General features: G+C 58.7%; 1 protein-coding gene across 1 annotated transcript in view; it reads right to left on the minus strand.

Moving 5' to 3' along the window:
- Positions 1-13,360, minus strand: part of Cacng4 (calcium voltage-gated channel auxiliary subunit gamma 4) — a 46,693-nt gene extending 33,333 nt beyond the window's left edge. The window contains exon 1 of the mRNA XM_048366014.1: positions 12,898-13,360. Coding sequence (XP_048221971.1) covers positions 12,898-13,117 — 220 coding nt within the window. The 5' untranslated portion in view covers positions 13,118-13,360. The remainder of the gene's footprint in view (positions 1-12,897) is intronic.
- Between the last annotated feature and the right edge of the window lie 351 nt (positions 13,361-13,711).

Consider the following 13,711-nt stretch of genomic DNA (forward strand, 5'->3'; position numbering starts at 1 on the left):
TGTGAGCCATAACCCCATTTTGCACACCAAGCAACTGAGGCTCAGAGAAAGTGCAAGCCCTGGCTTTGGGTTCCCCAGCTAGGAAGAGCCAGAGCCCTGAACCCCCGGGCCTTGCCACAGCCCACACTCTGGCATGGAGTCTGCAGGCCCAGAGGGAGATGCCTGCGTGCTTTCTGTACCCACAACGCCTACCCAAAGGAGGGTACTCAGCAGGGGAATGGAGCTGAGCTGGTAGTCTGCCCACCCTTGCCCCCCCCATCTTGCTATTACCCCCCCCCCCCCCAGCAGCACCAAAATCTCAGGGCAAAGGGCAGAACAGGAGACCTAGGGCAGTGGCATAATTTTCCAGGTCCAAGGAAAACTGAAAACAGTTCAGGCCCAGGACTGGTGGCCTTGGTGATTTCAGTCATTACACATCCTTTGTGCTGACCTACGAGTGGGATCTGGACTTTTCCAGAGCAATCTGGACTTGAAATTTCTTGGATCTCTCTCCCTCTGTTCCCACCTCCACCAGAACTATGAATGCCAGTATTCCAGGATCCAAGGATCCCTTCTTGTATTGGTGCTTATACCCGAAACAGCAGAAAACCCCATCACTGAGTCCCTTCCCCAGTGTTTTGGTTCAGAAAATGCAGTTTTTAACAGTACCATCTGTCCCCAGGGAACCACAAGCCCCGGGGTTCCGGTGGAAGGCCTGGTACTCCCGTCACAAGAGGGCGCTGTTTCCACCCAGCCTGCGGGAGGCCCACAGGCAGCCTGGCCTCCACCTCCGCTGGGGTGAGGGGGACTGGCAGCCCAGGGGTTCAAGGCACCAGAGGGCCCCCTGCCCCACTGGACGCTCCTCCTGCACCTGTATCTCCCTGCAGTTGCATTTGGGGCCATGACTCTACGTGTCTCATTTCCCAGGCCAAGCACCCAGGCGCCAGCTACCTTCCTGGCTCCTCTCCTCCACCCCAGGTGAATCCCCAGCCCCAGGCCCCACCCGCCAGTCAGCCACCAGGGGCTTCCGGGCCTCCTTCAAACCACTGGGATTCAGCAGTGCTTCTGAGACATCCAGCAGCTACTGACTGGTCCCCCTCTCCGGCCACCACCCCAGCTCAGACCCTGGTCATTGAATCCAGGAGAATGGAGCGGCCTCCTGGAGGGTCTCCTGGCTCTCATCCAGCGGCTCCGGTTGCAGCAGCCCTCCCAAGTGCCCCCATCTCCCCGCAATGGCTGCCCACTGCGTGCAGGAGGAAGCACCGCCAAAGCTGGTGGCGCGGTGACCCTTGCAGATGCAGCAATGTTTCCCCCAGCACCATCTCCCTCTGCTCCTGGCTCCCAGCCTTGCCAAACTACTGGCAGTACCTCGCGTCCGCTCATCCAGCGACCGCTCCACCCTGTGTGGGCACATCCCGATGCTTTTCAGGCACAATCCCATGTAACTGTAACCGTGCTAGGAGGTGTGGGGGGGGGGGTGACTATCATAACATTCCCACTTTTGCAGATGGAACACCGAGGTCCAGAGCTGCTATGGAACAGAGCTAACACAGGGTGGAGAGCAGGATTCAAGTGCAGGACTCTTAGGTTACTCGTATTTATTTATTTTGTCGCACTGGGGTTTGAACTCAGGGCCTTGGCTTGCTAGACAAACCCTCAACTCTTATTATTTTCGTTATTTTACAGATAGACTCTGGTACTTTTTTTCTCCCACGGTGGCTTCAGACATGATCCTCCTACCCACTCACACCTCCCTTGCACCCTGTTCCTGGGATTGCAGAAATACACCATCATACCCAGTTTGTTTGCTGAGATAGGGTCTCGTTAATTATTTGCCTGGGTTGGCCTCGAATCTTGATCCTTTTGATCTCTACCTCCTGAGTAACTGGGGTTACAGGCCCGAGCCACTGTGCTCAGACCCAATGTAGATCCTTCTGAGTGCCTTCTAACCTTCTGTCTGGTTAACTATCAGGAGACGTGTTTAGACTTCACCTTTGACTCCATCCTCTACAGAGATGTCAGAGAGCTAGGCAGAGCTGGAACTACAGGATGCCTGTGTTTTTCCATAAAGGGGTGGTGGTGGTTGCAGTCTCATTAAAGGGCTTTGAAAGGGGGGGGTGTGATCTGGTTGCTCCCTTGACAAGACCTTTTTGGTCATGTGTGAAACAGAGCAAGCAGGGCAACTGGACAGGCCGTTAGGGACACCCAGGTAGAGGACCCAGAGCCTGGGGCAGAGAGGAGAGGTAAAGGGAAGCTGTGTGCGATTGTGCCACAGGCCTGGGGTGGCGGGGAAGGGACTTCCCGTTGTCTCTGTGGTGGCGAGTGTGGGGCCTGGCTCAGCCTTATCCTGGATGGAGAATGGGCAAGAGAGGGGCGGCAGTGATGTGGCCAATGGCCCACTCGTGCAGTTCCCCCCCCCCCCCCCACAACCTGTTTTCTGTCAAGGTGTCACAGGGAAAAGCCAACACAAGTGCTTCCAAGAAAAGGGAGTCCGGGGGCTGGGAATATGGCCTAGTGGTAAAGTGCTCGCCTAGCATGAAGCCCTGGGTTTGATTCCTCAGCACCACATATATAGAAAAAGGCAGAGTGGCGCTGTGGCTCAAGAGGTAGAATGCTAGCCCTGAGCAAAAGGAAGCCAGGCCCTGAGTTCTCAGGCCCTGAGTTTAAGCCCCAGGACTGGAAAACAAAAGGAAAAAACCCCAAAGGGAGTCTGTTTCCTTCACAGTACCTAAGAGGAAGGGGGAGAGCATGGCCAAGCTGCACTGCCTGGTCACACACTGGAGTGGGGGGGAGGGAGAGAGGGGAGGAGAGATGAAAGGAGGAAGGGGAGGAGAGAGGGGACATGGAAGAAGAAGAGAAGGGAACCTGGAGAGAAGGAAGAAGAAAGGGAGTAGGAAGGGGAGGGGATGGAGAAAGGAAAGGGAGGGGAGATAGAGGAGGAAGGAAGAGGGAAGAGACGTGGAGAGAGGAGGGAGGGAGGGCAGGCATCATTGCAGTTTGGGGGCTGAGAGAATCAAGGAGGCTCGGGCTGTGGAGTCTGGCTGAGCATTGTCCATGATAGCTGGCAGACAGCTGACCCTTCTGTCCTGGCCTCTGGGCCTTCACCCTCTCTCATCGCTGATCCTGAGAATCACAGCTGTCACCTGGGTACCTAGGCTGAGGTTGGCTCTGGGCAGGAGGCCCTTGCTGGGTGGAGGGTGGCCGTTCAAGCCACCGGACCTCCACATGGTCACCCCAAGGTGCTTCCTAGGCTCTCACTCAGCTCCCGCCCCAAGGTTCCTGGAAGTTCCTGGAGGGCTGGCAAGGGCTCTTGGCAAACTGGACAGCAAATACAAGAAGACATACCTGGGTGGCTGCCATCGCTGAGGACGGCACCGCTTGGGGGCGAGACTCCCTTTCATCTCCTAATTAAGGGCTTCAGTTGCAATTTCCTGGTTCACAGAAGCCATTCAGAGGCGCTGGGCCCCCTGGGAGGGGTGCGCCCAGCCACCCGGGCCTCTAGGGAGGACAGGTCAGCCATCAAGTTAAGATGACTTCTTTCTTCTAGGAAAACTTCTGAGGTTCAGGAATCCCAGACACAGAGAGAAAAGTGGTGTGCGGGATAGGCACAGGGCTCAGCATGACCAGGGTATTTTGTATAGATTTTCTCCAGCCCCGGGGCTTGGTTCTGCCATGTTCTGTCTTACAATGAAGGCGCTGGAGCTCAGAAAGGTAGAGTTCGTTGTCTGGTCACAGTCCAAGTGACAGCATCTGGACTCGAACCCAGGTGAGTTACTTCAGTGCTGGCTACCTCAGGGGATGTAGATATATCTCTGTGCCCCAGACCCCAACATGCTGGCGTCCTAGCCGCCCCTCCCAACCTATCTGTGGAGAAGATGGAGCCCGCGCTGGCAGGGGAGGCTTGAGGTCTCCCGTGCTCACCACGGAGGGGCAGCACTGTCTGTGTGCCATGCGGGGACCCCGGGGCTCCACAGGGACGGTCCCCTGCGTGTGTCAGGAGTTGGCAGGGCCCGGGGCACGCCCACGTCTGCCCAGCAGCGTCCTCACCAAAGCTCTGGGGAGCACTCTGCAGATGTGTCCCGCTGCCCTCCGGTTCACTGCGTAGGATCCTATTTCCCAGACACGGGACAGCTCAGAGATGTCAGGTAACCTGCCCAAGGCTGCACAGTGACCTGGTAAAGCTGAGATTTGAGCTCAAGGTGGGCATCCCCCAAACCCAGCCTCTTCCCTCCACTACAGTCCCCTGAGATGTGATGGAATAACCCCATATAAAGAGATATGAAGCTGTGTGCTAGTGGCTCATGCCCGTAATCCTAGCTACTCAGGAGGCTGAGTTCTGAAGATCAAGTTCAAAGCTAGCCTCAGCAGGAAAGGAAGACTCTTATCTTTGGTGAACCACTCAAAGCCACTCAGAATTGGAGAATTGGAGCTGTAGCTCAAGTGGTAGAGTGCTAACCTGGAACTAAATAAAGCTCAGGGACAATGCCCAGGCCCTGAGTTCAAGCCCCAGTACCAGCAGTAAACACACACACACACACACACACACACACACACACACACACAGATATGGATGACATTTTCTCTAAGCCCGTGGATGAGAATGAGCCGGGCTTTGCTCATAAAACATAGCTCCCCTTTTGCATGCACACTGCGAGGCTCCTGTGTGGTTATGTTCTTCTTTCTCCTGTGCTGCACGAGCTCAGGGACAACGCACGGCCTAGGTCCAGAAACCCAGCAGCCCTTGCTTCTACCCAGTGCATGCAAAATCAAAAGAAATCTCCATCCCATCTTTTTTTTTTTTGGCCCTCACTTCTTGTATCATCAATTCTTTTTTCTTTCTTCTATTGGTTGGGAGATGAAGTAAATGGTAAAATTGTGTGATGTTATTTTCATCGTTGGGAAAAGTTTTTCATCAGAAGAAATGGACAGGCTAGGGTAAAAAAATCCTTCAAGGACCGTGCCCAGACCTGTAGCTCAGAAAAGACACTTTCATGGGGCTATAGAGGATGATGAGCGAGAATTGTGGGGCACTTGGGGGGAAGCTCCAGGTAGAACCTACCTGGACCCCTAACTAGTTTCTTCCTTTTGGGACTCATCCCTAGGAGATTGAGCCCAGCACTCGCTCCTGGGAAGAAGGTCCTTGCCCAGGGAGGCTGGGAATTTTGTTAATGACCTTCACTGCTGCCACATGACCTTGGATAAGTTGCTCTGCCTGGCTGGTCTTGAGTCTCCTGGGCTCGAGCCATGTGAGCATCCAGCTTCATCAGCAGTTCCCAGCCCACTGGGGCCTCCTGCCAAGGTATCACAGATATTATTTTATTAATAGTAATATCAATAGTATTACTATTAATAAAGGAAGGAATGAGCACCTGAAGCAGATGCCAGGTCACCCTAATAAGCGAGCCATCCTCCCAGGCTGTGTTCCATGTGCTTTCTCAGGGGTTAGAGAAGGAAATGGGGCTCCTGGCGGTTATCAGGAATCAGGCTTGCCCTTCCATCTGCCCACCTGTGGTCTCCACAGGGGTCCCTTGGCCACAAGGGCGGGTGGCAACATCTGAAGCCACTTGGTGCTGTGGGCATCTAGACAGGATGATGCTAAGATCCCACCATGAAGAACAATCTGACTCTGAACACCAGAGAAGCCAAAATTGAGAAACCCAGTCCTGTGGTGAGAAGGGGCTGTTACAGGGAACCCCTAACCCCTGGGGATCCCGAGTTCCATTCATGGAACTTTCCAGAACTACCTTCAGTGGTATGGGTGGCGGGGAGTAGGGTGAGTACCTAGGAACCCCCAAGGGCAGGCCGTGGATTTCCTTTCCCACAATCGTCTCTTCTTCTGTCATCCGCCATTTGAATGGGGTCCCACCACCTAGCCATCTCCCCACCCCTCCGCCCTGTCTCCTATCCCTGTTGCTGTCACTGGGCTCCAGGGCTCCAGTCTCTAGTCCACAAGGTCCCGGGGTCCCCCGATGGCCTCTCTGCCTTCTGGAACCTCTCTTCTCTATGTACAGATGGAGGGTCCTCTCGCTGTGGGCACCATGGGGCGGGCTCTTGATCAGAGCTGCCTCCAGCCCACCCTCTGCCCTCCTTGCCCTCTCCTCCACCCGCACTCAGTTCTGGCCTGCCTTGAGGCCCCTGCTTGCCTTTTGTGCCCTCTGGAAGGTCCACCAGGTCCTTTCTGTGATTCAGGTTTGGGTGTAAACTCAGACTTCCCTCACGAATCCTTCCTTTTCCCATTACCCCCAATGGCAGTCTTTCCCAGGATGCCCTGCTCTGTTTAGGACCCAAATTGGTACCCGGAAGTATCACCCACCCACTTAGAACATCTGCCTGTCCACAGCTGGGACCCAGAGCCCCATAGACTGATGAGACCAGGCACTCAGTGAGCACATGATGAATGAATGAATGAGTGAGTGAATGAATAAACAGAAGCATGCTGGCAGGCAGGTGACTTGTAACTTAGTAAGAGAAAGGCTGAGGACCACTGAAAGAATCCTGGGGGTCTTCCAGCCACAGGAGACCCTCTCCCTCCACAAGTCCTGGTGAGGCTACGGGGAACCAGGCTCAACCTGGAAGCTAGGGGTGGGGCTCTTGGAGGCAGAAGAACGTTCCAGGTCCGCTAAGGTCTCTCCCAGTGCTTTGTTGCTCTAGCTGGCCTGTGCTATTCTTCTTCCCCTTCATCTTCGAGACCCTGCTTCCCATCACCCAAAGGTCTTTCCCATTCTGCGCTCAGCGATTCATCCTAGAAGTCCTCAGGAGGAACACTGACAGATTGCCGGTTTCCCTCTTGAGCCCCTCTCTTTTGTGTCTTGTTTTGGGCCAGTCCTAGGGCTTAAATTCAGGGCCTGGGCCCTGCCCCTGAGCTTTTGTGCTCAAGGCTAGTGCTTTACCATGTGAACCACAGCCACACATCCACCTTTTGTGGTTTAACTGGAGATAAGAGCCTCACACCTTTCCCTGCCCTGGCTGGCTTTGGACCATGATCCTCAGGTTCTCAGCCTGCTGAGTAGCTAGGATTACAGGCGCGAGCCACTGGCTCCCGGTTCCTTTTGATCCTTTCGGATCTTCCTGACATTAGATTTCTCCAGAGCCAGCTCTGAGGTGCCCCCCCCCCCAGCCCCGTCTCTATGCTGGGGTCTACTAAGCCCCTCAGCTTCTCCTCACTCCAGTGGAAAGTGTTTCTTCATGGGAAGCGAGAAAGGAGCACAGGAGAGTGGAGGAGTGACAGATCAGGGTATCAAAGGAGAGCAGACGAGACAAGAAGATAGGCTTCTCTTCCCAAATGGCTGCAGAGTGAGCACCAGCGATGAGTGAGGGCAGGAAGGGACCAAAGTCCTGTTATGGCTGGCTGTGTGGCCCCGCCCCTAGTAGTCAGGATAAAGCCCTGTGACCCAGTGTGGGCTTGGGAGGACTAGGTTTACACCAGGACCTAAGGTCGGGTCTTAGAAGAGATCAGAGAGCTGTGTGCCTCTTCTCTCCCACTCAGGGAGTAAAAGGCCCCTCTTCAGACCAGGGAGGGAGCCTCACACTGGACCAATGGGCCCTCCTCCTTGGCCTTCTTTTTTTTTTTTTTTTTTTTTTTTTTTTTTTGGCCAGTCCTGGGGCTTGGACTCAGGGCCTGAGCACTGTCCCTGGCTTCTTTTTTTGCTCAAGGCTAGCACTCTGCCACTTGAGCCACAGCGCCACTTCTGGCCGTTTTCTGTATATGTGGTGCTGGGGAATCGAACCCAGGGCCTCATGTATATGAGGCAGGCACTCTTGCCACTAGGCCATATCCCCAGCCCCTCCTTGGCCTTCTTGACCTCCAGGACAAGTAAATGTCCTTTAAGGCTGGGTGCAGTGACTCACACCTGAAATCCTAGCGACTCAGAAGGCGGAGAGCTAGAGGATCACTTGAAGCCAGCTGTCGGGGTCTTTAGCCCCCCTGCGCTCCCCTACCTGCGGAAGGCACGCCCCGACCGGAGGAGCCAAGAAAGGAGAAGGGTCAAGAAAGGAGAAGGGTCGGCAGACCGCCTGCACCCAGCCCTCCCTCACTGGAGGACAATCAGACAGCCTGGGAGTCAAGTCAGCGCAAGTTCTCGTTTATTGGGGGAAGTACGTGCCACTAATATAAGGCACTGGAACCAATCAGGTCTAAGATCGGCAGGAAGGGGAGGGATGAGCTGTCCATCAAGGGCGGAAGAGTGGGGGGGGCGTCACCGCCCACAGAACCGCCTCCGGGTTATCACCAAAGACACTTGTAGCAGCTGCGCGTTGTTGTTAGGTGCCGCCATCGTAGCCACACGTGGGCCCACGACTGAGAAACAGGCAGGGCCAGCTAGTTGACTTCCAGGTGTGCCCCACAGCCAGCCAGGGGAACCAAAGCCTGCTAGACTCCATCTCCAAAATAACCAGCCACAAAAGCAAGGCTGGAGGCATGCGTGGCTCAAGCAGGAGAACGCTGGCTGAGCAAGCAAGCGCAACAACCACAGGCTATGAGTTCAAACTCCGGGACTGACCCCTCGCTCCACCACCAAAACAAGTCCTCCCAAGCGGCTCCACCCATCACATTTCGTGACATCAGCCCCAGCGAATCAAAGCAGCCCCTTTTCCAAAGCTGACTCCATGGAGAGGCGGCCTCCTGGGCAGCAGACGGCTGCGTGCGACTATCCAGCCTTCGCCGTGAACACGCAGGCACCGCACCATCTTACACCTCGTCTCCAAAGCGAGACCTTTAAGAGGCAGTGGGAGTCTCTACCTGCGAGTGTCAGTAGTGGCGATTACAGGCACTAACGTGAAGCATCACCACGAAGGTCTCCAGTAAGTGACAGCTCTTATTAACACCACCAGAGGTCCCTGGGGACAAGTGACTGGAGGGTGGCACCGGCACAGAGGGTGGTAAAGGGGAGCCTTCGCAAGCTGTTGTCACCGCCCCCCCCCCGGCCTGCCTGGTGCAGACATAGCAGGAAAAGCTCCTTAAGTTGTCCCAGGACAGTGATGGGGGGAGGGGCAAGGCCACCCTACAGCTCACCTACCCATTAAGAACCAGAACGGCAGGTGTGCCGGAAGAGAGAGCCCTCTTCCCAGCTGCAGGCCCTGGCGAAGGCACCCCAAGCTTTCTCCCCTTCCCAGAATTCAATGCTAAGATTTTTCTCTGTGTGCCCTGGTGTGAATAAACGTTGGACACGCTGGTGGAAGTGAGGTATGGTGCCCAGGAATTAGGATTCCATTCTCAGGCTCTAGAACCTGCCTACAGGAGACCTGGAGGTTCAGCTCCGCCACCAGCCATGCTTGGAGAGCCCGGGCCTCCCTCAGCCGCCCTGTGTGTTCCAGAGGTGGGGGGTGGGGTTCTTGCAGCTGGTCATTTGCTGCTGCCCGGAGACTCAGGGTCTCCTCTTCATGTTTCCAGAGTCTTCCACCTGGGTCCAGAGTGTCTGATGCATTCTAATCCTCCTCATTCCACAACGCACTAGGGGTTCAACCAAGGTTGCCTGATGATGCCTCAGAGGGGGATCGCGTTTAGTTCCCCCTTTCCTACATGCCCAGTCCTAGCCGGTTTTCACCAAAGGCACCAAGAGTGAGATGAGGGTCTCAGGAAGGGAGGGAAGAGCGGGAGACGGCGGGTGGGGATAGCCTGGATCACAAGAGGAGACTGAAAAAGACAGACAGACACAAGCGATGGCCCGAGAGACAGCAAGCTACAGACACAGAAAGAGAGAGGCGTGTGTTATGCAATTTGTGTATCAGGTGTACATTCTCACTTCCCAAGGCCTTCGTGCCGCCGCCGGCCCAGCCCCAGCGCTGGTCTCCGCCGGGCAGTCAAGTACTTGCTTCTATTTTTAATGGCAACCCAGAAGCTGTTTGGCAAAGGACAGGGTGACGTGGTGGGAAGAGCTTTGTAGTGAGACAGAGGCTTAAACCTGCCCCGGCGGCCTCCCACCTGGGCACCTCCGGGTAAATCCTGGAAACTCTTTGGGCCTCATTCCCTCTCCTGCAGAGAGATGTGAAGCCGGCACCTTCCAGGCTCGCTGTGGCAAGCACTTGAGTGGAGGAGCAGGTGTGGGGTATGGGAGCGATGTTTTGGGAGGTGAAAGGAGGTGGAGGCAAGACTGGTCCCAGCAAAGCGGGACACAGCAGCTGTCTGTGCCCCAGGCTGGGCTCTCCTAGACCGTTGTTTGTGGGAAACACCCAGGAAATGGAACAGGCTGTTCACCAGTTAGCAGCAAATTCATCCGAGTCCTGGGCTGCACCCTGGGCCGGGCTGGCTGGCTGCTGCAGTGCTCAGCGTCAGCTCAGAGGTTTGATCTTTTCTCTCTCTTTCTTTCTTTCAGTTTGGATATAATGCTTTGGAGGTACTTTGCTGGGGAACAGGTGGAAATTATGCATTTTACACACAAAGGCCATCATGGAGGTGGCTCTCCTGGGAGGAGTGGGTGTGTGTGTGTCACCTGAGCTCTCCAGGTTTCAGCCCTGGCCCTTCTGCCAGCATCAAAGGAGGTGTCAGCGGGCTCTGGGAGCCGGCGGGTTTCCATGGTCTCCATGATGTGGTTTTTCTAATGCGATAAGCTGGCAGTTCCCACCCCGTGATGGGACTGTCATGATGATTCGAGCCACCGCAAGGAAGCTGGGATGCGCTCTGGCTCACGGCCCTGGTTCCCAGGAGGCGGCTCTGGGTGTGCAGCCTGCATGGCCGTTAGACCCCCTGAGCTTCGGGGAATGACAGAGGCAGTCCAGTTCTTTGGGCGAAGCTGTCCCCCCTCCCCCCAACCCCCTCCATGGCTGTCTTGCCAACGGAGCCAGCTGCCCAGATCAGCGAGGGGGTTCTCTTGATGAACAGCGCGTGCAAACGGCTCAGGGCAGCTGGCAAGATGCTAAGTGCACCATCAATCCTAATTAGGATGAGGAATTAATAAAGGAGCATTGGAGTCACTAGGCAGGCCAGGCTTCCCAGCGGTGGAGGAGTCCGTTCCAATTTCCGCTGGGAAACTGAAAAGGCTCCAGGTCCAGGAGTTTCTTGGGGTGGGGGTGGGGGTGGAGGGTGGGACAGTGGCATGATTTACTGTGCCAGGCAGATGGCACCAGGGGAGCTTGAGAGGTAGACCATGGAGGCCATCGCAAGCCCCTGCTAACTCAGGTGTGGTGGCAGGTAGTAGCGTGGGTACATTCTCCAGAGGAGAGGAGTAGGTGTTCTTCATCTGAGCAACTGCACGCTCAAAATGATGTTTTTCAAAAAAGAAGTGGAGGGCGGGATCGTGGGCCCACCGGCTCCTTTGTGTGGCTGTGATTTCCCCCACAGTTCTGCTACCTAAAGAATTCGCATAGACTTGACTTGAAGCTTGGCAACTGGAAGGAGGGGTGGGGGGAGAGGAGGCAGAGCACCCTTGATTGGGAGGGGGGGGGGATGGGGGGCAGAGGTGGGCAGGACTCCGGAGGGGACCAAGAGGACACAGAAGAGGAAGCTTCCTTCCACAGAACTTCAAGCACCACAAAAGGGCCGTGTTTCTAGGCGCTGCCCACCCCAGCTATCACCAGGTCCCGCCAAGCTGGAGTGCTGGCAGGGGTTGGGGGGTAGCTGCAGTATGGGGGGGGGGATAGGAGAGGCACATGGAAGAAATTCCCAAACCACCGAGGGCGGAGTGAAGCCCTGGCAAAAAGGTGGCACAAAACGGCCGAGTGAACTGTCCAGGGCTTTTATATGTTTTTGTTGTTGTTGTTGTTTGTTTTGTTTTTAAAGCACAGCAACACTCTCTCAACTTGACCCACGCCATTCGGCAACCCGAGGACTAAGACGAAGCAGCAGACCTGACCACAGCCTGGCGGGACGGGGCCGCCCTTCACAACCACCTGTTAGCTCCGGTGTGGCGGCTGGGTGTGCGGGCTGCGCCCGGCGCCGGCGCCCCGCGAGCCTGCGCGTCCGCCTCGCCCCAGGAGGCAGCGGTGCCCACGGCCCCCGACACCCAGACCCGACCCGAGACCACATCCGACCGGGTCACACACGCATTTGGGGGGGGGGGCGGCGGGCGCTGCGCCCCACCCCAGCGACCACGCCCCTCCAGGGCCGCAGGAGGCCCGGCGCACCCCGCTCTCCTTCCCGCGGGGGAGGCCCTGCAGCATCCTGATGAGGGGTGGTGACCAAGAGCTCCCTCCTTCAGCGAGGGGCGCACGCGGGTCTCTGCCTTTACCTCCCCACGGTGCCGGTGCCGGGAGGAACGGGCCGGTGTCCCCGCTGAAGAGGAGGCGGGTCCCAGGTCGGGGAGCCACCTGGGTCCCCCAGACCCGTAGGTGGCCACGTCCGCCACCCCTCAGCGGGGGACCCGGAGCCTTAGCCCTGCGGCCTGGCGTTCCCCGCCCCCGGCCGGCCCCGCCCCGGGATGGCCAGTTCCCATAGCAATCGCACAGACACCGGTTGCCAAGCAACCTCCCCCTCCTCCCCGCACCGGTCCCCCCCTCTCACCACCCCGGGCCTCCTCCCGCCCCCACGCCAGCCTCCCCCTCCCCTGCCCCCCGGGGGGGAACAGGCACGGCCCCTGGGGAGCGCATGGGGCTCGGGCTGCGCGCGTGCGCGCGAGTTTCAGCGTGCGTTTCATTGTGTCCGTGTGCGAGGGGGGTGTGCGCGCGCGGGCGGGCGGGCGGGCGGCGAGAGTTTGTGGGATCGGCGTGACGGGGGAGGTCCCCGGCCGGGAGGGACCTCGGCTCGAGCCCAGCTGTCCACGCGGGGACCCGCCCGCTCGGCTCCTTTGTGTGCTACGGGGAGCCCGCGCCGCGCCCACCCCCTCCCCCGGGCCGTCCCCCCCCCCCGGGGCAGCGCGCGCGTGTCTCCGTGTGCCTGTGTCACGGTGCGCGCGTGTGTCTGTGTGCGTGTGTCACCGCGCGCGTGTCACGGTGTGCGCGTGTGCCGCTGCGTGTGCGCGCGTGTGCACCAGCGGAGGGGGTCCCTACCTTCGATGCAGCACACCCGCCACAGCCCCGAGTGGGTGAGGTCGCCACGGGCGCGGCGGGGCGGGGGCCCGTCGTCCATGGTCAGGTTGGTGCCGTTGCAGATGTGCGCGCTGGAGTAGAGCCAGTAGTCGGTGCCGATGGCGATGGCCATGAGCGAGAAGGCGGCGAAGGCTCCGGCCGTGGTCAGCAGCATCTGCAGCCCGCGGTCGCATCGCACCATGGTGGGCGCCTCATACTCCGCCGCCCGCCGGCCCGGCCCGCCGCGCCCGCCCGCCGTCCACCCCTCCACGCGCCGCGCTCCGGGGGGCGCCCGGGCCGGGGATGGGGGAGGCCGAGGGCCGGGGGGCGGCGCCGCGCCGCGCCGCGCGCCTGCGACCCCGCGCTCCGGGCGAGCCTGCGCTCCGGCCGCGCGGGGCTCAAACTCCGAGGCGCGGCGGCGAGTGCGGGCTGCGCGGGGCGCCCGGCGGGCTGGCGGCGGCGGCGGCGGCGGCGACCGGGGGCTCCTCCCTCTCGGCCCGCCCTTCCCCGCTCGGCCCGCGCCCTCCGCGCCTCCGCCCGCCGCCGCCGCCGCCGCCGCCGCCGCCGCCGCCGCCGCGCTCCCGGTCCGCGCCCCGCGCCTCTCGGCGCCGCCCCTCCGCCTCGGCGCCCCTCGGCTCCCGCTCCCCCAGCCTGCACTTTCCCTCCTTCCCTCCCTCCCTCCTTCCCTCCCCGCTCGCGCGCTCGCTCTGCTCTTCCTCTCCCGGGGTTCATTCACATAATTAGAGCGAAGGCAGCCGGGGTGCGGTGGGGGGAAGGGCTCCCCGCGAGGGTGGCG

The sequence above is a fragment of the Perognathus longimembris genome, chromosome 17, assembly GCF_023159225.1.
Source record: "Perognathus longimembris pacificus isolate PPM17 chromosome 17, ASM2315922v1, whole genome shotgun sequence".
NCBI classification, from domain to species: Eukaryota; Metazoa; Chordata; class Mammalia; order Rodentia; family Heteromyidae; genus Perognathus; species Perognathus longimembris.